General features: G+C 34.7%; 1 protein-coding gene across 6 annotated transcripts in view; it reads left to right on the top strand.

Moving 5' to 3' along the window:
- Positions 1–23,441, top strand: part of DACH1 (dachshund family transcription factor 1) — a 363,193-nt gene that overhangs the window by 168,548 nt on the left and 171,204 nt on the right. For all 6 annotated transcript variants that reach the window (XM_071550161.1, XM_071550144.1, XM_071550152.1 and 3 more), the window contains exon 3: positions 16,473–16,634. In XM_071550161.1, the coding sequence (XP_071406262.1) occupies positions 16,473–16,634 (162 nt within the window). The remainder of the gene's footprint in view (positions 1–16,472; positions 16,635–23,441) is intronic.

A 23,441-nucleotide genomic window follows, 5' to 3' on the forward strand; every position in this document is an offset into this window, starting at 1 on the left:
AGGTTTGAATGCATGCTTTGTGCTTTTCAGATTTGATTGCATTCCATGCTCTGGATCACCATTCATTTTTGTAACATACATTCTCAAACCTGCCAGATTTTCAATTTTTGTTTAGTGATACTGGACAAATATAATCTTTTCAGTGTTTTTATAGCAGGGTAATTTCAGAAGCACAGTCTGATCCCCATCTGGAGTGGAAATAATTTAAAATATACTAAGCACTTTGTTGGAAAATAAAATACCATTCCTGACAGCCTGAAAAGACAATGCCTTATTTCTTGTTAGACTTTGACAAGTTATGAAATATTTAGTTCTGTATAACTGGGAAGACATCACCAGAAATTGTCCGTCCATTCTTGAATGTTTTACAGCATTTTGTGAATGTCCTCCCTCCACCAAAGGAATTGCACTGCTCTTTAATTGTCTTTAATGGTAGATCCTCCTCTCCTTGCAGAAGTAATGATGTAAGAGTGAGCATCTTAAATAATTGATCACACAGAGAAAGCTGTTTGTTAGGTGGTTAAAAGACTGTTAAGCTTGTCAACCGTAAGATAAAAAAAAGACTATTAAAAGATTTTTTTTTTTAGGTGAAAAAATTTAGGTGAGAAAATGAACATTTGTTTTTACTTAAAGTCTAAAATAGTTACAGTCAATCTCACTTGAAAAGCCTATTTTGAAAGTGTAAAGGAAATAATATGTGCTTTTGTGTTGTATTCCAGGAATTGATTTGTGTAATCCAGTTTCATTATTTTAACAGACTGAAATCAATAGAAGTATTATCATCATACCTAATATATTCAGACATTATGACTCTATAGATCTTCTTGTTTTACACATTATTATATTTAAATTTGAATGTTGAGTGTTTATTCTGACCCACTTACGGTCTAATGCCCAGTGTCAGCAGCTTCTGAACTTCAAATTCAAGTATCTCTCTCTACTGCTCTGACTTCATAGTAATTTCTAGGAGTGTACCATGTAACTTAATATGAATATGCAGGATAAATACTTACTACTAGAATTAGCCTATCTGGTAGATTTTTTTTTAATATAATTCAGTAGGAAATTCATCCTCAAAACAGTTACTTTTAAAAATACAAGGTTGCTAAAAATAAGATTTTAATGTTAGTAAAAATACACTGATCTTTCAAAACTTATTTTGGACACTTTATCATATTCCTTTCAATTTCTTTTCCCAATATTCATCATATTTAATACAGTTAAAATGAAGATGCAAACAATAATAAGAAAAGTAAAGAAGCTAGTGCTTACAAATACATAAGATAGGGTGCAATTAGTGGAGAAAGTATACAATAGGAGTAGTATATACTAAAATTGCAGGATGCATCTTACTATTTTTAAAACCCACAGTATATGTACATAGATGCATAGTATGTTATTTTAAAAAGCATCACCAAAAAACCCCAGGAGAACTCATAGACCTTTTGTTTGCCAGATTAGCTGCATACAAAATGTTTCATGTTTAAGGCATTAGAGGACTGCAGCTACAGTTCATGGCTTCACCTGTGTCTCACCCCAGGCAGAACTGCCTGTATTTGCCAACCATGACCCTCAAAAGTAATCGTAATTTCTCTCTTCTCTGGGGCTGTTTAGGATAGTGTGTGATGTTTAATGATATTTGTTTGTTCAGAGTTGCAAAATAAATCTACAGATGATACCCTGAAAATTAGAACTATTATATTGAATTTTAATTGCTTCTTGTAGCCACTATTTAACAATTTGAAATAGAAATAATTCTGTACTGAATAAGCTCTAAGGTAGTGCTGAGCCTGCCCTAAAGTCTGTGTTTGGCTACCAATGAAGCTCTGAGAAAATGAGAGGATACCTGCATTTTTCAGTTAGACAGTAGTATTTCAGAGAAGATACTCTTTGGGTGTTACTGTGTGGTGTGCAGCACTTGACCTGCTTGGAATAAATAATCTTAACAAATGAAATTACAGTTTGGACTTAGACTTAATTACAAAGTTTCCATAGTTGTCAGATATTGTACCTGAAAGTATTTCAGAGGAACAAAGTCTGTGCCAGGTTTGAATGATCAGTATGTCTGGAAAAAGACATCAACAGCTGAATAGGCTGTTATTCACATCAGGATTTAATGCATTAGTCTATTCTAGATGGACATTTGCATCAGAATTTCCCCCAATGTTATTACTTCTCTATTTATACCAAACATTTATTTTCTCCTTTTGTGTGTGTACACTTAAGAATTAAAAACAAAGTTTAGAATATGCTGTTACAAAGTTCTCAACTCAAAATCAATATAGAGATAAAGAATTAAGTGTTTTCCTACTGTATCCTTGAACAGGTAACCTATTGTAATAGTTCTCATACACCTGTTTTTTCCTGTCAGTAAAGGATGGAAAGATTATTAGATAATCATATTGTTCTTTTTTCTTTTTAGGAGATTTTCTAAAATATCTAATGGCTTTATGGTACAATTAGATTAGAAGTATATTTTTTAATCCTTAATATCCTGTTTTTCAGAATACGACTTCCTTTACAGTCAACAAAAACATAGCTAGTCACATTTTACAAACATAAGGTAAAATCATTATATTCCTTCTTGTGATTGTCAGTGATTTAGAAAGAGTACATTTAACATTTAACTAGCTCAGGTAGCAATGGAAGGATGGAGATTTTTTTAAACTTTATTATAATAAAGCCTTAAGTAGCTTTCATAGCATTAAGATTTTTTGACAAATCATCAGAATTTGAAAAATGCTTTTATCTTTTTTTTTGAAAATTGCTAAACTATTGATCTTATGCCCTCCCTGCTTCAGAATTTGAATTGACCATGTGCCAACTTGAATGTCAAGTTGGTAAAACACTTGTGCCTGTTAATTTGATGTTTTTAAGAAAAACACCACAGCTGAACTAATAAAACAGTTTTTTTCCTATTCTTTCTCAGTGTTTCCTGGGCTCAGAAGTGCTTTGTGGCCTTTTAAGATGCATGGTGAAATTGAAAACAATGTTTCACTTTCATAGTTTCTTTGTGAATTTTTATCCATGTACATTTTAGGTTGAACTGCTGCCCTCACTTCTTAGGCAAGTTTAGTTTGCATTTTCTGGACTTTGACTTTATATATTTAAAATAAGGACTGACACCAATATTAATACACACTTGGCACTTGCTTTGTTTTTATAGCTTTGTGCAACTCTTGATTGATTTATATTAATAATATTTCTGAAAGTAAGGGTTATCTCCATCTGATAGGTAGAGGGGAATAAAATTAAAATGTAGATGACATCTGATGCTTTCTGGTTATCAGAATTAAAATTCAATAGCCTCCAATTTCTTCTTCTGTTGATATTTTTAACTAAAAGGGTGAACTGTTTCAAAAGTCATTCAGATGTTATTCAGATATTTTTTCTTTCAGTATCTCTTCAGTTTCAGTTTCAGCCAAGTGTGGCTTTCTGTAGAAGGGATGCTTGGCTCATGTGTTAAGCAGAGGTCTTGTAGGTGTGGGATGAAGATCTTCTGAGATTTAATTTACAATTAACTGAAGATAAATTATAAGAAAATGACAAACAGGAGACTCAGGCCATCAGTTGTCTAACCAAGTGACTGACCTAGGGGCATCTTTAAAGCTGCCAAAATAGCTGTTCCCAGAATCTGTCAAAAAGCCAAATCCTACTGTTAGAAAAAATGTCTTCCATCATTTTGCATCTGGGCCTTTGAACACATAGGGTGAGAAAAACAAAGCTAATACATAGTAAAGTGTATTGTGTTGATGGTGTTCTTTAGGTATCATTGCTTCTGTAGTTACTTGTGTGAAACAGTGTTAGTGAAGGACTGATTTGGAGAGAGACAGCATGTTTTTGCACTGGACTAAAGTCTAATTTTTTAGTATTTATATGGTAACTTGAAATAAAAAAACTCGTTAAAATCTCTTTTATGGGAGAGTAAGATTGAGGTGAGCTTATGCTGAGATTGGATGCAAAAAATATTTGATCTTATTGCTTACCTTGTGATATTTCATAGGATCATAAAATGGTTTGTATTGGAGTGAACCTGAAACATCATCTAGTTTCAAACCCCTGCTGTGCAGGTACACCTTTCACTAGACCAGGTTGCTCAGAGCCCCATCTAGCCTGGCCTTGACCACTTCTAGGAATGGGACATCCACAACTTCTCTAGGCAAACCTGTTCCAGTGTCTCACAAACCCTCTCAGTAAAGAATCTCTGCCTAATATCTAATCTAAACCTAACCTCTGTCCTTTCACTACATGCCCTTGTAAAAGGTGACTCTCCATCTTTCTTATAGGTGTCCTTTTAGGTACTGAAAAGCTGCAAATAGGTCTCTCTGGAGGTTTCACTTCTCCAGGCTGAAGAGCCCCAGCTCTCTCATCCTGTCTTCATAGGACAGGTGCTCCAGCCCTCTGATCATCTTCATGGCCCTTCTCTGGAATAGGTCCAGTATGTCCATGTCCTCCTTGTGTTGGGGACACCAGAGCTGAACACAGTGCTTTAGCTGGAGTCTCACAAGAACAGAGTAGAGAGAGGGAATCACTTCCCTCAACCTGCTGGCCATGCTTCATTTGATGCAGCCCAGGATGCAGTTGTTTTTCTGGCATTATGTTAGTTTGATGTAGGAGTGTCTACTGTACATTTAGGAGATTGGAAATATGAATCCATCCAAAATTCCTGTATGTCATAAACATTGTAGGAGGCAATCTTTTTCCATGCACTGAGGCTATGTTATATCTAATTTTGCATTTTGTGCTCTTTGATATGAGGAATACCAAGCACACAGTTTCCAGCAAAAATAGAGCATTTCACTGATACTCACTGAAGTTTCCCTGCAATGTAAGCTTTCTTACAAAAAAATGTGAGAATGGAAAAAAGCTACTTGTAAATATTTTTCTTCAAAAATATGACGGGTTGAGACAACACTATACTTCCACTTTTGAAAAGTGTTTGCTGTAGTTGAGAAGGGCAGGATGTCAACAGCAAAGAAAGAAAAATGTAAATACAAGTGCATTTACACACACAGATCTGATCGCAATACCACACAGTGCATATATGAATGTCTCTGTAGATGATACAGCATCTTTATTAAATATTGTTGCTGGAAGGACAGAATCATGTTGATTCATCTGCCTTTATTATGTGAAACCTCAGTGAATACCACTCATTGGTTAGTAGCAGCTGAGATAAAACACAGTTCTCCTGTGGCCTATTATTGCCATTGAAAATCTGTTTTGATAGATGGAGGAATCACTTTCAAGCATGGCAAAGAAATATAGCATGTGACTAATACATCCAATTAAAGAACAGACAGAATAAAGAGAATGCTAGAAATGTCTCAAATTTTTTGAGCCACTGGCAGGAAAAATTTTTTAGTTTTTTGGACTGTAAGTGCATCACAGGATTAGATCTAACAATTGATCTGCATCCTTTTAAAAAGCAGTTCCTTTGTTTGTCAAGCTTACTGTGTGTTTTAACATGTTTTTATCTAGTGATTAAGAATTCAATTTTCAAGAAACTCAGCAATCTAATATAAAGAATTGCAATAAATCCAGTAATTTTCTCTCATTTCCTCTAAATTTTGTGCATACCATGGACATGTTTCACAGCTAGTATGTTCTCAACTTTGGAAAATGGCCACCAGCTCTTTGGGCTGTGCAGTGACAAATGCTGATTATAAATCAGCATGTTATACTTGCAATCTTATTAGCTATCTCCATGTCTTCCAAAGTCACTTCAAGTCAACATTAGTATCAAATTACTAGAATGATGTTCTGATTTATAAGAGAAAGAAACAATAATGATCCTGTTCCATTTTTTCAAATTATTCATATGTAAAGTTTTAGTCTAGAAGTTATAGTGTTGAAGACTAGTAATATCTAGAAAATACCAAAGAAATACACATACATTATTCAGGCTATATTTTTAGTTGAAAAATAAATTCAATTGGAGTGTTAATACTTCCATTGTCAAGTATTGAGGTTGTATCTTGCAGTTGATTGAAGTTAGATTACTTGAGAGTGGGATAAAAAGAGTGAGTTATTATCCAGATACTAACTAAATTTTGGCAGTTATTTCTATTATTCACTCTGTGCTAAATTTGCAGTCCATTTTGCTAATCTAAATGTCAAATAAGTCTAAAACGTGGAATTTAGCAATTATCGGAAGAAAGTTCATAAGCCAGAGGAATGAGAAATTAGAAAGCATGTGTCCTGTCTCACACTTGTGTGAATGTTGAGAAGGTGGAGGAAAGTGTTTTCCAATAACAGATAGATTTGTGAAAATCCAAATATTGTGATACACTGTTCATTAATGGCTGAAGAAAAGATTAATTAATTTATCTGCTGCAAATTATGATCTTGTTCTCCCTACAAAGTGGGGAATCTGTGAAATAACTTTTACCATCATATTTTGTCTATTGACGGATGCTACCAAGTTGAGAGGATCATGGTAACATAAAACTTTATCTTTTGCAAAGTATTGTTAGCAATGAACATATAATGCCTCTTTTATATAGCATATCATGAGGATTTTTTAGGTTTCTGCCAAGGACAATGTTGGGACTCTCTTATTCTTGCTTATCTGGTGACCATTGAATATTTATTCATAATGAGTTAGTCAGTGGTACCAACCAGCTGTTGGCTTCAAAGAATATGCCTTCTGGAAGTGATATCTATGATCACATATGTAAATTGAATTTATAAATGTCTACAGGTCTTCCTTAATATAGACTACAATTATGCCAATGTGGTAGGAACTGTAGAAAAGCTACTGCATGATTGTTTTAGTATTACAACCAAGTGAAAAATTGTGGATATGTTCTAAATAGTGTGTTTTCTCCAATAACATAGTTAACAGTCTTCATATGTTTACTTTTTGCAGAGCAGGCAATTCTGATATACAAAAGTATTCAGAGTTACTGTGTGGTAACACCGTGAGTGTGAGAGGGGTGATAATTTGTCCATACTTTCAAAAAAATATAGAACCATTAAGATTGGAAATGTCATTGAAGGTCATCAAGTCCAACCTTTGACCAAATACCACCATGCCTACTAAACCATATTGCAAAGTGCTGAGTCTACGAATTTTTTGAACACTTCTAGGGATGGTGACTGCACCACTTCTCTAAGGAGCCTTTTCTGATGCTTTAGCACTTTTTCAGTGAACAAATTTGTCCTAATATTCATGCTTTTTTAGAGTGCTGGGACAAGATACAAGTGCACGTCATGCCACAGTTGTGCTATAGTTTGTATTGGAAAGAGATCCGGTGTCTTCAAGTGGAAGAAGCCACTACAGCACATTTGTCTAGTACCTTGGTGAGCACTCAGAATGCTGCCTGTAGGATTTAGTGTTCTGTTACCTTGTGCAACATGTAGAACATATAGATGAGAGAGGGCTGCCTGTGACAACTGACTGCCTTTTCATCTGGGAAAAAGGACCACACAGTGTTACCTGAAAGTCTTTATCACACCTACTTTGTACAGTATCACAGTTCTGCATCACAGTACAGTACTCTGCTATCATTGTGCTGTAGTAGTACATTTAGCCCCATGCCTTGCCTCTGGCACAGCATAATGCATAATGGATCTGACAAAACTTAAAAAAGAAAAGAAAAAAAAAAGAAGAAAAAAAAAAAGTCCCAAAGCCATAGTGCAGCTCTTGAAGTTGCAACACTTCTAGTGAATAAAGGAATGAAGATGGAGAGAGGTCTCTTCTGACCCTTACAGGTGAATTCTTTATATTTTGAAATATGAAAACTCTCTTACCCAACTTTCTGTGTTAAAGTAAGACTTAATTAATGAATAATCCTGTGGAAAGGTAATTGAAAATATCTTGAAATAGTACTTAGTATTTTAAAGGTTTACTGAAAATCTACTGCTCTAACGAGCAGCTGTGACAATATTTCATCTTAGTTAGGGAAGGTGAATGTTTGCAGCCAAAGCCCCAAATTTCTTGCCTTCTCTTTTCATGAGTAGGATTAGTGCTGTTTTCTCTTCCTGAGGATGACAGGAGCCTGACTATTCTTGTGCACTAAAATTGAGAATCTAATCTTGTTTTCTTGGGACAAAAATGTTGCTTTAGGACCAAAGCCATAATGGCCACAAAGGCTTTGATAACAAATTGAGTAAATATTAGTGGGAGGTTTCTTCAGTGTGTGGACCCAGTGCAGAGAACAGGTCCCTCTGTGAGCACATCCACCCCACTAGAAGGCTATAAAAGCTAAAATTGCACTGCTGTGGTCCGTAGCTAAAATCTCATTTTATTCTGAACTTGTTTTGATGTCACAAATACATATACAGATGAATAAGTTAAATTTCACTCCCATGATTAGACTTTTGGATTACAGTGGTTCTGTGGGAAAGAATTTGACAGTTCTGTTTGCACGGCTGAGCTCGGAAGTTGTGGGGAGACGTACTTGCACGGGGCCATCAGACTGCCTCAGCAGTGTTTAGATATTAGTTTAATCAAAGAACTGTGTGCCATTACCCCAGGATCTTTGTCAAGCTGTGGATTAGGTTTATAAAAAAGCTACAAAAGCTCCTGCTGGTTGAAAGATTATGAGTATTTAGCTACATTACTGCTGTTACAGGCATGAACAGGTCCTTTCGGTATTTTTGAATTGTAGCACTGTTACAATTATTTAATTGTGTCCATCTAGTTATAAATTAAACTAAAGGCTAAAATTTTAGGAAATACCACTGATTTTCTTATTGGTTTTGGCTGCATAATTTAAACTGTAATACACTTCTTTAAACTGATCCCGAAAAGTGTGTCAATAAAAGACATTGTAGTTAGTAACATCTAAGGACATGAAACGAAGAAAATTCACAGAGCACCAATAACCACCAGTAACTGTCATTATGTTAAACCTTTTAGTTTCTCCTAATAGGCAGAATAGTGTTGTGAGAACATGAGATAATACACACAAAAAGAAGAAAAGAAGTTCTGTTTGCAAAAAAGTGCAGGGAAGTTGTTCCCATAATAAGTCATTCTATTAAACAAGAGACATTATTGCAGTCTAGAAAGGCAAATGTAAAACAGAAAGTCTGTTAGGAGCCAAGAATCATTGTTAGGATAATATATTGTTAATATATATATTTTGCCTTCCCACTTTTTTTTTTTCCAAGATCATGCTATTCGGTTAAAGAAATTGTGGATCAGGATTTGAACTTAAGGAAAAGAATTTTTTTCTATATTGTTCAAAGCTGACCTCTGCTTTTAAAAGGCTTGATCTGCACTTTTTTAGAAGCATACATTTTTGGTTAAGAAACTGAAGACAATCCCTTTGTCTTTTTCCTAAGCCGGGGAAGTTGAGATAGAAAAGAATGCCTGCTTTAAAAGTCACACATGGCTGTAATTTAAGATTTTTTTTTACCTCATTGTCCATAACAGTTGAAAGAAACCTTCAATGAAAGTTTATTAACTAGGCCTATGCCTGAGGCAATAAAGGTTCATTTATTACCAGTTTCTTGGCTGTTTTTCTTCTTCTATTTTTCCGTTAAACTCATAGCGTAAGATAATACTTCACAAAATTAAACCTTTGACCTTCTGTGGAGTTAAGTCGCCTTTGATTAGATAAAGTAACAATTTATGGTCCAGCATGAGGTTGCACATGAAATGAATAATGCAACAGAGTGAATGAGAACGGAGAATCTATTGCTTTTGAAAAGATGACTGTTGTTTAAGAAAGAATGTTCTTTCTTAATTGTATTGTATTGATGCTGTGTGCATTCCAGTAGGATTTTAAACTGTTGCTGAAAACTGCGGTATAGCCAGGCAGTTATGCAGCATACATTGTTTAATTCCGTCACCACTGCAGTAAGCCAATAATAAATTCATATATTACAAAATCCCATTAAGCTATAACAGTTAGTAATTTCTTGTGGTATTTGAAATGCATTGTATGATTTTACTTTTTACTCTCCAGTATGAAGAAATAAATGGACACTAAAGAATAACTTGATGGATTGTAAGTCAATCAGTTCCATTAACAGCAAATATTAGTGATAAAATAATTACATTTACATATTTTTTAAAAGCACTGTTGAACCTGTTTATAGAGCAAATTCAAAAAATATGTTCTTAATATGAAGTTTTGTCTGCTTTTATCAAAACAAATCAAGAGTACACTGCTTCTTTCTGGGTCAATATTTTATTTCTTCAACTGTGTTATTAATTGTGGAGGCATACTTTAAGTAAAAAGGTTTTTAGGCTTGAAGAGTGCTGAAGAAATTTAGCTCTTTTGCTTGTTTATCTTAAATGCAATACCCAGACCTCAAAATTCATATTGCAATTTAGGAGTAGTTACAGGAAAGAGGTCTGATTAGACTGATGAACAACAGATGGTTTGAGCTTCACATACACTGGTTTTCTCTCAGTGCGAGATTGGCAGTTTCATTTTAGTTGCCCCGGTCTAAACTAGGGATGATTTTTTCCTAAGTATTCCTTCCTTAACAGTATTTAAAGTGCAGTTTGTTATTTCACTCTTTCTTTTTACATGACACAATTAATAATAATCCTTTAAAAGATATTAAAAAAATTATCTGGATGAGCAGTTTAGCTGAACTACTCAAATTCAGCAGGAAAATACAGCTAGAGGGGCCAGACAAGAATTTTTTGATTATCTCAAATTAGCAGGTACTGAAATTTTTTGAGTATACCAGTCTTCTTGTATTGGATCAATCCAGGCAGCTTAACAGAAATAAGCCTTCTGGATAACTCTGAGATTCCAGACCAACATTATACATAAAGAATTCTACGAAGTGAGACTCAGTATATTTAGCAGAACATTATGCTTTAGTCTGAAGTTGTCCTTTGTACAATCCAGTCTATGTAATCAGACCTCTGTCCTCCTGCAGATTGCTTTCCCCTTCTTGTTTTACGTATCACACTATATAAAACACCCATTAGATCAGAGACTAAGGTTAGGATCCTGTTTCATTTGAAATAACTGGGCAGCAGTGTAATAAGCTACCAAAAACTTGTACCTGAACTGCTGAAACCCCTGAAACCAGTGCAATAACCTACAGTGATCAGGGTCAAGGCCTAGGAGGTAACCCTGCCTTTCTTTCTCAGACAGAGTTTTTCAGATTTTAGTAAGAATTTTGCCAAAGCAAGAACCTCAGTACGAAATCTGGAATTAAGTCAAGACATGAATTATTTTCAAGTCAGTACCATTGAAATAAACTATAAGAAAAAGAGTTAAGCATTAGTTTGAAATAATAAAAGGAGTTCTTTCAGAATTTGGATGAGATTTGGACCTTCTCCCATACATTAAAGTGTTTCTGCGGAATGAACTTTCCAGAAAATAAATGACACTAAATATAACACACTGCTGACAGTCATACTTTGGTTTTTTTTGCCTGTATTGTGATGACAAAGGTAAGGTTGCTTGAAAATGTCGAAGTCCTAAAGAAAGAGGTTGTGAAAATACTTTTAGTTTATGGGATGTTGTATGTATGTATGTATGATATATGTATGTAAAGCAAGATAATAGTTGTATTAAGCAAATTATTAATTATTTATTGGAATGACTATCAAGAATTCTTACTACTCTTAGGCATAGTTCTGTGAAGGAATTTAAAAGTAAATGAAGATCAATTACTTAAATAATTTTGCAATTTTTTCTGGGTTGAAGTTTAGGCATACAATTAAAATTGTGTATTTTGAGACATATTCAAGGCTGAAAAAGTTACACTCATGGATTCTTTTCTGTTTTCCTTCACAAATAGGATGAACTTTAAAAATGGTGAGTTTTAAGAGCTTTCTCTAAAGGCAGGCAGAGAATAGTATTTGTTGGAAGGCAGAAACCCTGGATGTGATTTAGTGCCCACCAGTAATTCATACACATTTTGAAAATCTGTCATGATATATGACAGCTCTCTCAGGCGCTTTGCATTTAAAACAGAATTGTTTTCTGAAGATGCTGTGTTTTTTTGTCATTGTTTTCTGTTTCATTCACTCATTTTTCAGCATTAGAGACCACACATACTGGGCATACTTCTGGTCTCATTCTCACCCACGAAATTCTGACTTCAGTAGAGTCGTACGGGTGTAAATTAGACTAGGACTTGGCAGGATAAAGCTTATGATTATATTTGGCAGAGACAGCAGGCTGCAACTTTATTAACATAATTAACAGCTACAAACACACCCAACAGGCCAAAGTAATCTAGTGACTGAAGAGAGGAGGTCTTAGTAGGGAAAGGATCCTTCGCGCTCTCATTTGGTGTTCTGGTTCTTGTTCCCGAGTTCCTCCTAAGGCTTGGCGAGTGTTCAATTGAGCTGTAATTCAAATTCATACAGCTCCTGCAAGACACCTTGAACAGGCTTTTGCTGATGAGTCTATAGGAACTGTCAGCAGTATGGAGATTACTTCAGAGGCGTGATGGTTGAATCAAACTTTACTTTCTGATGTTTTGCTTTTTGAATTAAATTGTTGGACAAGATTAATTGCACGCAGTAAGAGATTTAAATGAATGGCTTTATAAAGCATTAAAGTTCTAAGTATGTCACATGGGAAAAAAGCTGTAAGGTTTAAATGAATAAATGTATTTAATGCATAAAATGTCTAGGCTAATTTTTTAATTCCTCTACTAACATCTTTTATTGAAAAACCATACTTTATTCATCCATCTTAGTTATACTGCTGTGGTTGTGGTAATTTAATATTCCTGCTCTTTGCTAATCTTCTGGTTCAACAGAAGTAAACAATAGGTTTCATAAATTAAAAATACGCTCCTCAGAACATGCTTCTAAAGATAAAAAACAAGGCTGTAAACATTTATGACTGAAACAAACTAGATTGTTCAAATACTGCCATGATGTATCATGTATATCAATATGGCACTGATATCAGTTAGAATGCAAACAAGGTTTTAAATGATGTGCCCCTTCATTTCAGCTGGAGAATCCGCTTTACACCATCTGCCTATCAGATGGTTAGGAACCAGGACTGCGTATTAATGCCACATGTTCGATTTTCATTCCTCTTGTAATGGTTAGATTCATATTGCTAATAGCTGTGCATGAGCACTGTCGATGAAATTTGTGTGACGATGGAGTGATGAGATATTTATAAAGCTGCCTGTCTCACTGCATAATCAGCAGGAAGAATGCCAGACATAAACAACTTATCAATTTCAGAATATTAATGACAGCTAACATTGACTTTAATCCATTGAATATTATGGCCTGGATACATTTTAACTCTTCAAATAAATATTAGTAAAGAATAAAAAAATACCTATGTGATTGTTTGGTGTGACCCTCACTTCTTTCATTTCACTTGCCTTTCTAGTTGCCATCTGGTTATCTCATTTTTGAAGATAAAGTTTTTCTAGTGTAGAGAAATATGCATCTTGGAAATTCCTTGGTTACTTATTGTAAGAAAGAAGTGATATTAAGTAATGTTTAGGTCAAAAAGCTTTTTCAAACTATAAATTAAAAAATAATATCCCAAGTATTTATTTGAGTATAGACCCATACTAGAACTTTAGTATTTTAAAATATGCATATAGATACATAGTAGCATATTAACTTCAGGTTATGGTATATGTAGTATATAGGCTGTCTATGCTAGGGAGATAAGAAAGGTAAGATGAGCTCTGTGCTCAAGTTTTGTCTGGTACCACACCTCAGTATACCACAGTGCGCCAGTGATTATAAAGCAAGTGGTTGTGATAACTGGGCTGGGACCTTCCTTGCCACTTGCTTTGCTATATTGTGACACTCAGGTGATAGGAAAAAGTGGCAGTAAAGGAGAAACTGCTGTAGGTTGTAATCGCTGTGAGGAACAGCATTAAGGTAGAATTCTGAGGATTATTCCTAACTCATATTTCTCCCCTTACTTACACCGGTGCTTATATGAGACCTGCATTTCAGATTCCTATGGTTTAGTTTAATTGCTGTATAGCAAAGTAATCGTTTCAATCACTTTTGCAGCTCTATGAGAGAAGGCATGAAATTAGTAGTTTAATTTCTGCTTTTTTGAATTATCATTTATTACGACAAGCTTTATCTTGCGAAAATCACACAACAGAACTAAGCAATTTGTATTTTAATTTCTCAGTCCCTATCCAAAGTGCAGCATTATGGTCTGTTTTGTTGAGAAGCACCAAAACATACTTTTCTTTGCAAGTTTTGTAGCAAAAAAGAGTTTATATTTTAGGTGTTTTGCATCTAGGTCATTATCCTTGTGAAACATAATAATTAGAGATGGGCTCACAAGTCCTTCACCTAGCATCTGTTTAATATGTAATTTACCTCAATACTTGGAAGCACATTAAAACATCTAGACTAGAAGTGTAGTCACAACCTAAAGTTTGAGACCTGCTGTTGTATTCATTGGATGTAATGCACTGGAATATTCTTCCAAAGGATTGTTCTTTAAAGATACTAGTTTTAGCTTGTCAGTGATGTATACATATATTAAAAAAGGAAGTGTATGTTATTGTGTTGTTTAATGAACACAGGATGCAAACCAGAGTTCGGAGGTACACCATCCCTTTTTCTGTGGCCAAATTTAGGGATTGTAACCAAATTTGTGTAATGTATAGCTTCATATCCTTCCTCTAAGGTAAAAATATCATTGGAACCAATCCATGTTATTGTCAATACCTTTTTGAGATCAGAACATGCACAATTTGTATTAATAGGAGAAGCTAAAATAAAAGTAAACCCTTGTATTTATGCACCTTCTCATTTGACTTTTGGCTTTTGATATATCTTCTTTTCCCCGAAATAGCAGTTTTCTAAATAAATGTAATGTACTAAAATAAATGTAATTATCACTTACATGGTAATTCTTATTACACTTGGAGGTGTTAGAAGTCACCCTGTGAGGAGGGTCAGGAGGCCCAAACTGTTTGTTAATCTTTATGTGGTCATAAAAGGAATTAAGGGAACACAACCTTTAGTCAAGCTACAGTGTATTCAAAGGCTTTTCTTTTGCTACCTCATAAATTTCCTGTTGTCTATTCACCTTCTGGCTTCTCCACACTGGAATTTGCTTTCTGTCCCTCCCCATCACTAGCCAAAAAACATGAATGAACTTGTTTTCCATGTGAGGAGTCAAAGGAGACAACAAGAGGCCCTGGGAAGTAATGGTGGTAGCAATACGACCTCGGCAGTCTGGGATTATTTGCTTATTTGGTGTTTCCTGGTAAATTGCACTCCTCCTGTATTAGACAGCAGCCTTGGTCCACTAGAATTGTGGGGTTAATTCCTCTTGAGTTTCATAAGACATTTCGCACCTCTCAGAGTAGCTGAAAATCAGACAAGGATACACCTTTAAACTAATCACACTGGGTTTTTCAAGCCTTCTCCATGGTCAGGTCAAGAGTCTTGATTCAAAATGTCTGAGGGACTGTGGCATCACAGGCTGAAGGCTGAGATTGCTTTATTGCATAAAACTTACCTGCTTTAATGCCTTCTCTTTTATTTCTTAAATTTAATTCTCTTTCATTTCCATCTCTGCCCCCTGCATCAATTGTGTGGATGAAGCACCTCTTGTAAAGTTTTGTCATTGACTTCTCTCTTACACCACTGAGGCTGGGGCAAAGGGATCTGAGTGAGTAGCAGCAGTTTTTGAGAACCACAGAATTACTCTGCCTCAGGAAAGAGGGCAAAAACTTATGCTTGTGACTTTGATTAAAGGCTGGATCTTATTTTGAGTTTTGAGGGCATTACTGGACCATTTCTCAAACTGCTCTTGACAGAGAGAAATTTTCCCTCTTTTGTATAACATGCTTGTAAATGGCTGCTTGGCAGAAATTTGGTTGGGTAGGAAGAGCACTTGGGTTGCCTGCAGATGGCTTTAGGATTGGGATTAAAAAAGTTTAATAATTCCTCTTCTCATTGATAAATACCCTAATGCCTTCAAGTTTGAGGGAAAAAAACCCAACAAAACAAACAAAAAATAAGTATTTTGCCAATGCTCTGCATTATTAACCTTTGTTCTAAAATTACTTCTTAAATGACTACATCTTCTTATTGTTATGTATGAAATGAAAATGTCTGAGTTCTATCATATGTTACTTAGAAATTATACCTGTTTTTTAGGGGGGGGTTGTGTTTTGTTTTTTTTTTTTTTAGCATGTGAAATAGTTGAGATTTAAAGGTTTTTTCTCTAAATACAGTTACATACAAGTCCACCCGTTTATAGTCAGACACTCAGGACACCATTTGGAAGCTAAATTGGATTTTTGACTGCATGTATTTGTAGCTGTGGGTAGCTATAATTGTTTGATTGCAGTTACTGGATACCAAGTTAAGGTTTAGATGGATGTATAGCAGTAATTACCTAAATATGATGTGTAATATTTTACTCAAAAAAAATGGATAGTTTCAAACCCAGCAAGAAGAATAATGCTCTATAGTGTTCTCTGTTCCTTACATAACAAGCATGAAGGAAGAATAACAGTCCCTATAAATAGAAAATCATAGAATAATATATATTAATTTTTTTCATACTTCTTTGCAGGTCTGACAGCAGCAGCTGCAGCAGCAGCAGCTGCTACCAATGCTGCTATAGCAGAAGCAATGAAAGTGAAAAAAATTAAATTGGAAGCCATGTCCAACTATCATGCGAATAATAACCAGCACGGAGCAGACTCTGAGAATGGAGATCTGAATTCAAGTGTTGGTAAGTTTCAGACATAGCATTACTATATGTCCATAATACTCAGATATTTTATTAAAATGCTTGTCTTTCTGAGATACCTTCTGAAGGCCTTGATTTGGTGTAAAAAGTTGCATATTTGTTTTCTTAATGGCTTTGGTTTTATTTTGTATCTGACCTTTACACCAGCATTCAGCATTGTTGTTACTATTACAAAAACATTCTTTTCTTTGCAGGCTACTTTTGCAGACTTCAGTTAATATTTTCCATGAAAGAAAGTGGTTTGATTGCTTAGAGTTCATTTTTCAAAGTACAGGTGAAGTGACAGATGATGGTGTCAAAGTGAAATTTAACAATGTCTCCTTCTCAGTGTGTTGGGTATCGACTTTAGGTAATTCAGAACACAAGCTTGAAAGCAAAATATTTCATACTTTCATGTACCCTGTGACAAAAGGAAAACATACATACACAATAAATTTTGCCATGCTCCACAGCTCCTATCATATTTTATTTTAATAAACACATTCTTAAAATGTAGTTAACACATTTTTTCCATTTCTTAAGCAGCCATCAGCAACTCTTGTTCTTTTTCAAAAAAGAATTGTTTCAGTATACTTTATTTTTTATTGTCTGGACAATTTGTTTTGGTAAAACATACTTCAAAGCCAGAATAACTTTTTGTTGTTGCTGATTAAATCTTTAATCATCTGTGTGTGTCTGCTGTAAAATGTTTTGTTATGCCATTTCATTGTATTGGCTTCTTTTATCATGTTGAGACAGTATTAACAACAGAAATTCAATGACAGAGAGGTACATTGAGAAGACTGCAGACAAGATTGGTGTACACTGGAATAAAATGGCTTCAGATAGGCTTTTTTGTTTTTCTTTTGGCCTTTGTCTAGATTTTTTTTTTACTTTTAGTTTTTCATCTCCTAAGTACTTTTGAAATGATTCTTAGAGTGTTATATTCTAGCCTTAACATAAATGTGTTTGTGAACTGTGTTTCTGTACAGTTCAGTAGACATTGGTAGGGTATTATTTAGAAATAATATCAATTGCTGTTTAAAGAACAGGTTCACCAAGGCACAGGCTATTGTAAATAGCAGCAATATGTATGCATGGCCACATAAGGAAATGGCATGATTGGTTTTGTTTTCCTTTTAAATGAAAGTTTAGAAAATGCCTCTGTGATAGTGCAGAAAATAGTCTTAAAATTGAGTACTCAGGTAGCAACAAGTGCAGTCACTCAAATATTAGTGGAAAGATTGGCTTCTTGGAGAGGAGACAAGAGAAAGCAGAGAGCAGGTGTCTAGGAATCTGGGAGAATGAGACAGGTACAAATGAAGTGGAAGGACCAAGTGCTCCCCAGCATACTGGGAGAAAAGGGAAGGAATGAGAGTGAAAAGTGTAAATGTAAACTGGGAAGATGAAGAGTGTGTACTAGAACTGGAAGGTAGTTTAGTTTTTCAGACTTAGATGAATGTGTTATGGGAAATCAAATGGTCAAATATTGGTTTATGGAACTGTTATTCTTCTTGGCATTTGTAGGGACAAAACACATGTGAATCCAAGGAAATGGAAAAGTTAAAAGGTAATCAACATCTAAACCACACAGAATATTTGTAGGAGAGTGGATGAAGGGAATACCTGAACTTCCTTTGAATAAAAGAGAAAAAAAGTCTCTTTTGAAATCATTGTTTGAGGCATAATTTGGATAACTAATATGCTCTTATACAGCTTAATCATTTTCCCTGTTTAAGAAAATCCATTCTAGCTACTTGAGTAGGGCAAAGTTAGTGAAGCAAGATTATTTATTGTCATTGTCAAAATTTCCTCTCAGCCCCTTAACTTACTTGCTAGCTTCAGTTAATTTCTCGATTTAACTGAATGAAGAATTGAGTTAATTTTGTTCAGAAAAAAATGGCTCTTCTGAGTAGAGTGAATAGCTTTCCAGTTGTCTCCATCCAATGAGGAATGGTTCTGGCACTAGTTTGCTTGTCTGTTTATCTGGCCTTGAGCTACGCCCTTCTTATGGAGGATTTCTCAAAAGTACTTTGTTTTGACTTGTTTCTATTACAGTGAGCCCTATCTAGTGTTCAGTGTTGGTTATGGATATGGAATCATAGAAGTGATTCCTACTGCTACTAATGCCAGGCTATTATTAGGTTCATGAAGAGTCAAGTCTGTGTATTAGCTGCATTTTTGAAAATTAGCATAGTGTATTATCTTGACAAGAACTCATATTTCAAAGGTGTTGCTTTGTCGTGGGTGTATGCTCTTTTTCTTCTGCATTTTTTAGATGTTTATTTATGTCTTTTCAAATAAATATTATCAAGTCCATACACCATTAATGTTTTAAATAATGGCTTGTTAGGCAGGAATATGAAATATTACATTACTGAATGTTGATGGGAGGAAAGAATAAAAGAAAGGGAAATAACCTGATTTTGGTTTATGTTTTAAATTATGTTATGTGCCTGACCAAACTGAAAAGGAGCAAACAAATGATGCAACCAGGCTAAAAGCTGAACTGATACATCTTAGCCCATATGCAGCACATTGTGGTGTGGATGGATCTATCCTGCTGTGTTCTTTGACTGCTTCAATGCCTATGTAAAAGCAGATAAATAAAACAAGGGCTCTTGAGTTGAATTGTCAGATTTACTGCTGAATTACCTTGTTTTGGGTTTTAATCAAGTGCTTAATGTGAATTACAGAAGTAATTTTTATAGACAAACATTGTATAATTATACAGAGCACAACAGAAATTTGTTAACTTGTCCTTTGAAGAAATGGACAAAGGGTTAGTGTGTGAAGGGAGTTAAAGGAAGCCAACGATACTAATAAGTAATTTTTTATACACCTCAGTTTTGCTGGTAACCTTGAGCTTCATCCTCCCACCAGAATTATCATTTTAGAAGTGGGGAAAAAAAAGAAAAAAAAAAGAAATTACAGAGGAATCAAAGTGAGGTATTAGCACACTGAGTAAAATATATGACTGCAACGCCTTTCTCCCCCATCCACAATCAATTGGATTCTTTTAGTTTAATATTTACTTGCTAAGATGAGATGCTCGTCTGCATGGTGATAAACAGTCTGCTACTGGCATCTGAAGGTGACCTGTCAGTTCATATGGACAAATCTCCTGCTTACTGAAATGTACAAAATAAATCATTAAAGCAGGCAGGTGCTCATTCCCAGATTTAAATCACCACAGATTTATGATTTGAATTAATGCTTCATTTGGTCATAGAAATAGATGCTGAGACAAATGATATGCAGTGGTTGGGGCTTCCATACTGTAGCCATCCTAATATTGATTACTGAGATGTCTTTGCAATCTCTTGTTTATATCAAGTACTGTCTTGTGACAGCTTGGCTGATATGAGCTACATTACAGATAAGAAGGAAAAATGTTCTGGGTTCTTTTTAGTGGCAATTCTACATACAACATGCAGGGTAGATAAATTATTAGAGTTTTGTTTAAAAAATGAATTCTGTAGGGCAGCAAACAAAAAAGAAGGATTATGCTGTGTACTGGGTGGTTTGGTTGTTGTGGTTTCGTTTTATTTTGTTTTTTTTTTTTTAGTAATTGCAGAATTAAAGGAAAGAGAGCGACAAGGTCAAACTTTAAAGAGGTTCTACTCTTTGTCATATTGGTGCCTTAGCATGGTATTAGGATCAGTTTTATGTTCACCATCTGATGCTCTGAAGCAATGCATAGGTAAAGCAGCTAAATTGTTTCCTTGCTGTTTAAGTACTTACTGCCCTGCTATCATACTTCATTAACCTGATGCAGCAAAAGATAGAAGCCTTTGAAAATAATACCTTTAAAGCTATTTTTGTGAGCTAGGCTTTGCTATCTATGACTTGGTAGGAAGTGAAGAACCGTTCTTATACTTTTCCTTCGTGAACATTTTACATAATGAAAACACTATGCATATACTTTAGGGAATACTCAAAGGATTTGTTAAGACCTTTGCCACTTGCTAAAATATGACTCATAAAACTTGTAAACAACTATCAACAATAGTAAATTACTTGCTTAGTAGGAAATGAGTTCATATCTATTAAAAATGTGATCTCAAAACAGATGTCCCAAGAAAATGTCATTGTTTAAACTACATTCATACACAAAAAAATTTGCTATTATTTCTGTAAGGAAGTGAAGCAATCAAGAAGACTTTGGTGTTCTCAGTTTCTAAACACAGTTAGGAAATACAAAGCAACATTTTACACTTGGCTAGCATGTTAATCCATAAACAACCTCAAAATGTGTTGAAAATTAAGAGGTTTTCTTGGCATGTTAGGTTTCCTCTTCATATGCACTACCTTGCAATATTTAAAATTATGAGACAAACACAAGGCTTCCTGTGATGTGTTGTTCAAAAGTAAGGATTGCTTGTATACTATTATTTTTTTTCATCCAGAATCAGAGATAAAATGATTTAGGTGAAATTATTTTTCTCCATTGACCTTGCCCAATAATAGAACAGTACAAAATGCAGTAATTTCCTTTTTCTAAACACACGTGTCTGTTTTGAAGGAAAGAATTACTTTTATGGTTTCAGGAAAAAGTCTTTGAGACCTTGAAAAAGCAAATAAAAGGAAACAGAGAATGCAGGCCACTGAGCACAGCTCTGCAGTTGCACATCTGATTCTCTGCCTTGGCAATGTTAATGAACCTCAAATCCTCCCTATAATTAGATGAGGGAATTGCTTATATTTTCAAACAGATGATGCTGCTATAATGAAACGATTGACAGGGAACTTAAGAGTGTCTACAGTAGTCATTTGGTTTCTGGGTTTTGGTTTGGGTTTTTTTTAGGTTTAAAAGAAGATTGGCTGTAGATACAGGTCCTGGGAGAAGTAGTAATTTACACAGAATGCTATGACAGGTGTCTTTGTATAGCATGGCAATAAAATGGAAGACAGAGGAATGATGGGCAGGTATGGCAATTTTTTGGGAGGGGGTGTCCTGTGCTTATTCTGCTTGGGTTCTTTAAAAGGGGCCGAGACTCAAGAGATGGATCCGGATTGAGTGCACAGCTGTAACTGCTGATGAGCTAATTGCTCCTTATCTCTCAGCCCCATTCATCTTCATTTTTTACCAATTACTGAGAATTATCTGTGTTCTCAGTTGGATATGAGAGTTAATCCTTTTTGGTTAAGCTGGCAGTACTGTGAGCAGATTCCAAATCATAGGGTGAAAAAGCCAGAGCAAGCTTGTTCTTAAACTCTCTCCAGTTCAATGACAGTATCACTAGTTCATAAGAATTTTTCTATTGTTTAACAGATTAAACACTGATTCTTTAAACTTTCATACTATTATTAATATATATTTTTCTCTTAGCATAGACTGAATGTGTATATTCCTAGGTGGATGAATGTGTTTCCTTTCTAAAAGTGCTCACTTGCAAAAATGAAAATAAGATAAACATTAACTTAAGAACAGAAGGGTTCTTTGCAGTGTGTCAGTGTTTATTGTATGATACACAGCAGTTCTTTTAAAGACAAGACTGCGTACACAACTTTGACATCATGGGACATAAGACAAATGCTTGTCAGTGACATATATCTACTTCTGTAAATTTGTTTGAGATCTGTGGATGAAAAGTGCTGTCTAGGTGCTTGCAAAGGTATAATCATACAGCCGTAAGGACAAATGTGCTATGTTGAGCACATCATATTTCAAGCTAAAGGAATGCTTTCAGAAAACATTGCTTTGGGAACACACAGAACACTAGAAACATATAATTTAGTAATAATCAGGTCACTAAGCTTTTTTCTATAATTTTAGTTTTCATGGGAAAAAATATTTTGAATTTTATAGCTACAGTGTAATGTTTGTCTCTTACCCAAGAATACAGTTTCTCCATATCTGCTTCCCTAGCTTTTAGCTGTGATAGTAAATTTGCTAAAAATGGCAACAAATTGGTTGTTATGATCTGAACATCAGTTAGCAAATTAAGGGAATTATTAACAAAGGTTCAGCATTTCATGTTGGATGGCTAGTTTTGTAATAACAGGTCCCTGATCTAGATTAAATCCTCACTGTGAAGTTCATTGAAACAAATGTAGACATTTGCATCTGAGTCACCTTAGACTCAACAGAGGCAGTTGTAGGGGTGATCCATCTTATCCTAAAGTAGATGGCAAAAGTTGATGAGATAAATTGCACCTTACAACTGCTTAGTCATGCGACTGCTAAGTTTTAGTTATGTAAAGAAAGTTAAATGAATGAATCTCACTCTCAGTGTGTGCAATTAATATTTTCTGGAATAAGATTTAAAGGACTTAACAGGTCGCTTCCAAGACAGTGATACAGTAATGGCAAAACAGTGCCTGAGACACACTGAAAAGAACAAGAAAAAAGAAATAAATCTACCCTTCAGAGACAGCAGATGGGAAGCTTAGCTATTCACACAGAAAACGATGTAGATATAAATATAGTCACATTTTTTCTGATAGTATAGGTATATTGCTTAGAGTTTATCTATGTGAAGCATACAAAAGGACAGGCTTCTAAAACTGCAGAAACAAAAGCTTCATATGTGATATTTATGTTTTCAGCTTGCTATGAAGCTGTATCAAGTTCATGGAAAAAGCTAAATTCATAACTATCTTGTAAGAAAGATTAAAAAAAGAGGCTATTTATATTGTTTGATCACATTTATTTTATTTCCTGTTTCATGCAAGATAATCCTAATTGGATAAATAGTTGGATAATTTAATCTTCAATGTGATTTTTTTTCAAAATGTGTGTTTTATTGTTACGACCTTTTTCCTTTTTAGTAGTGCCTTGTATGAATCTAATGAAAATGTTAAGCT

This window comes from Pithys albifrons, chromosome 1 (genome assembly GCF_047495875.1).
Source record: "Pithys albifrons albifrons isolate INPA30051 chromosome 1, PitAlb_v1, whole genome shotgun sequence".
Taxonomy (NCBI): Eukaryota; Metazoa; Chordata; class Aves; order Passeriformes; family Thamnophilidae; genus Pithys; species Pithys albifrons.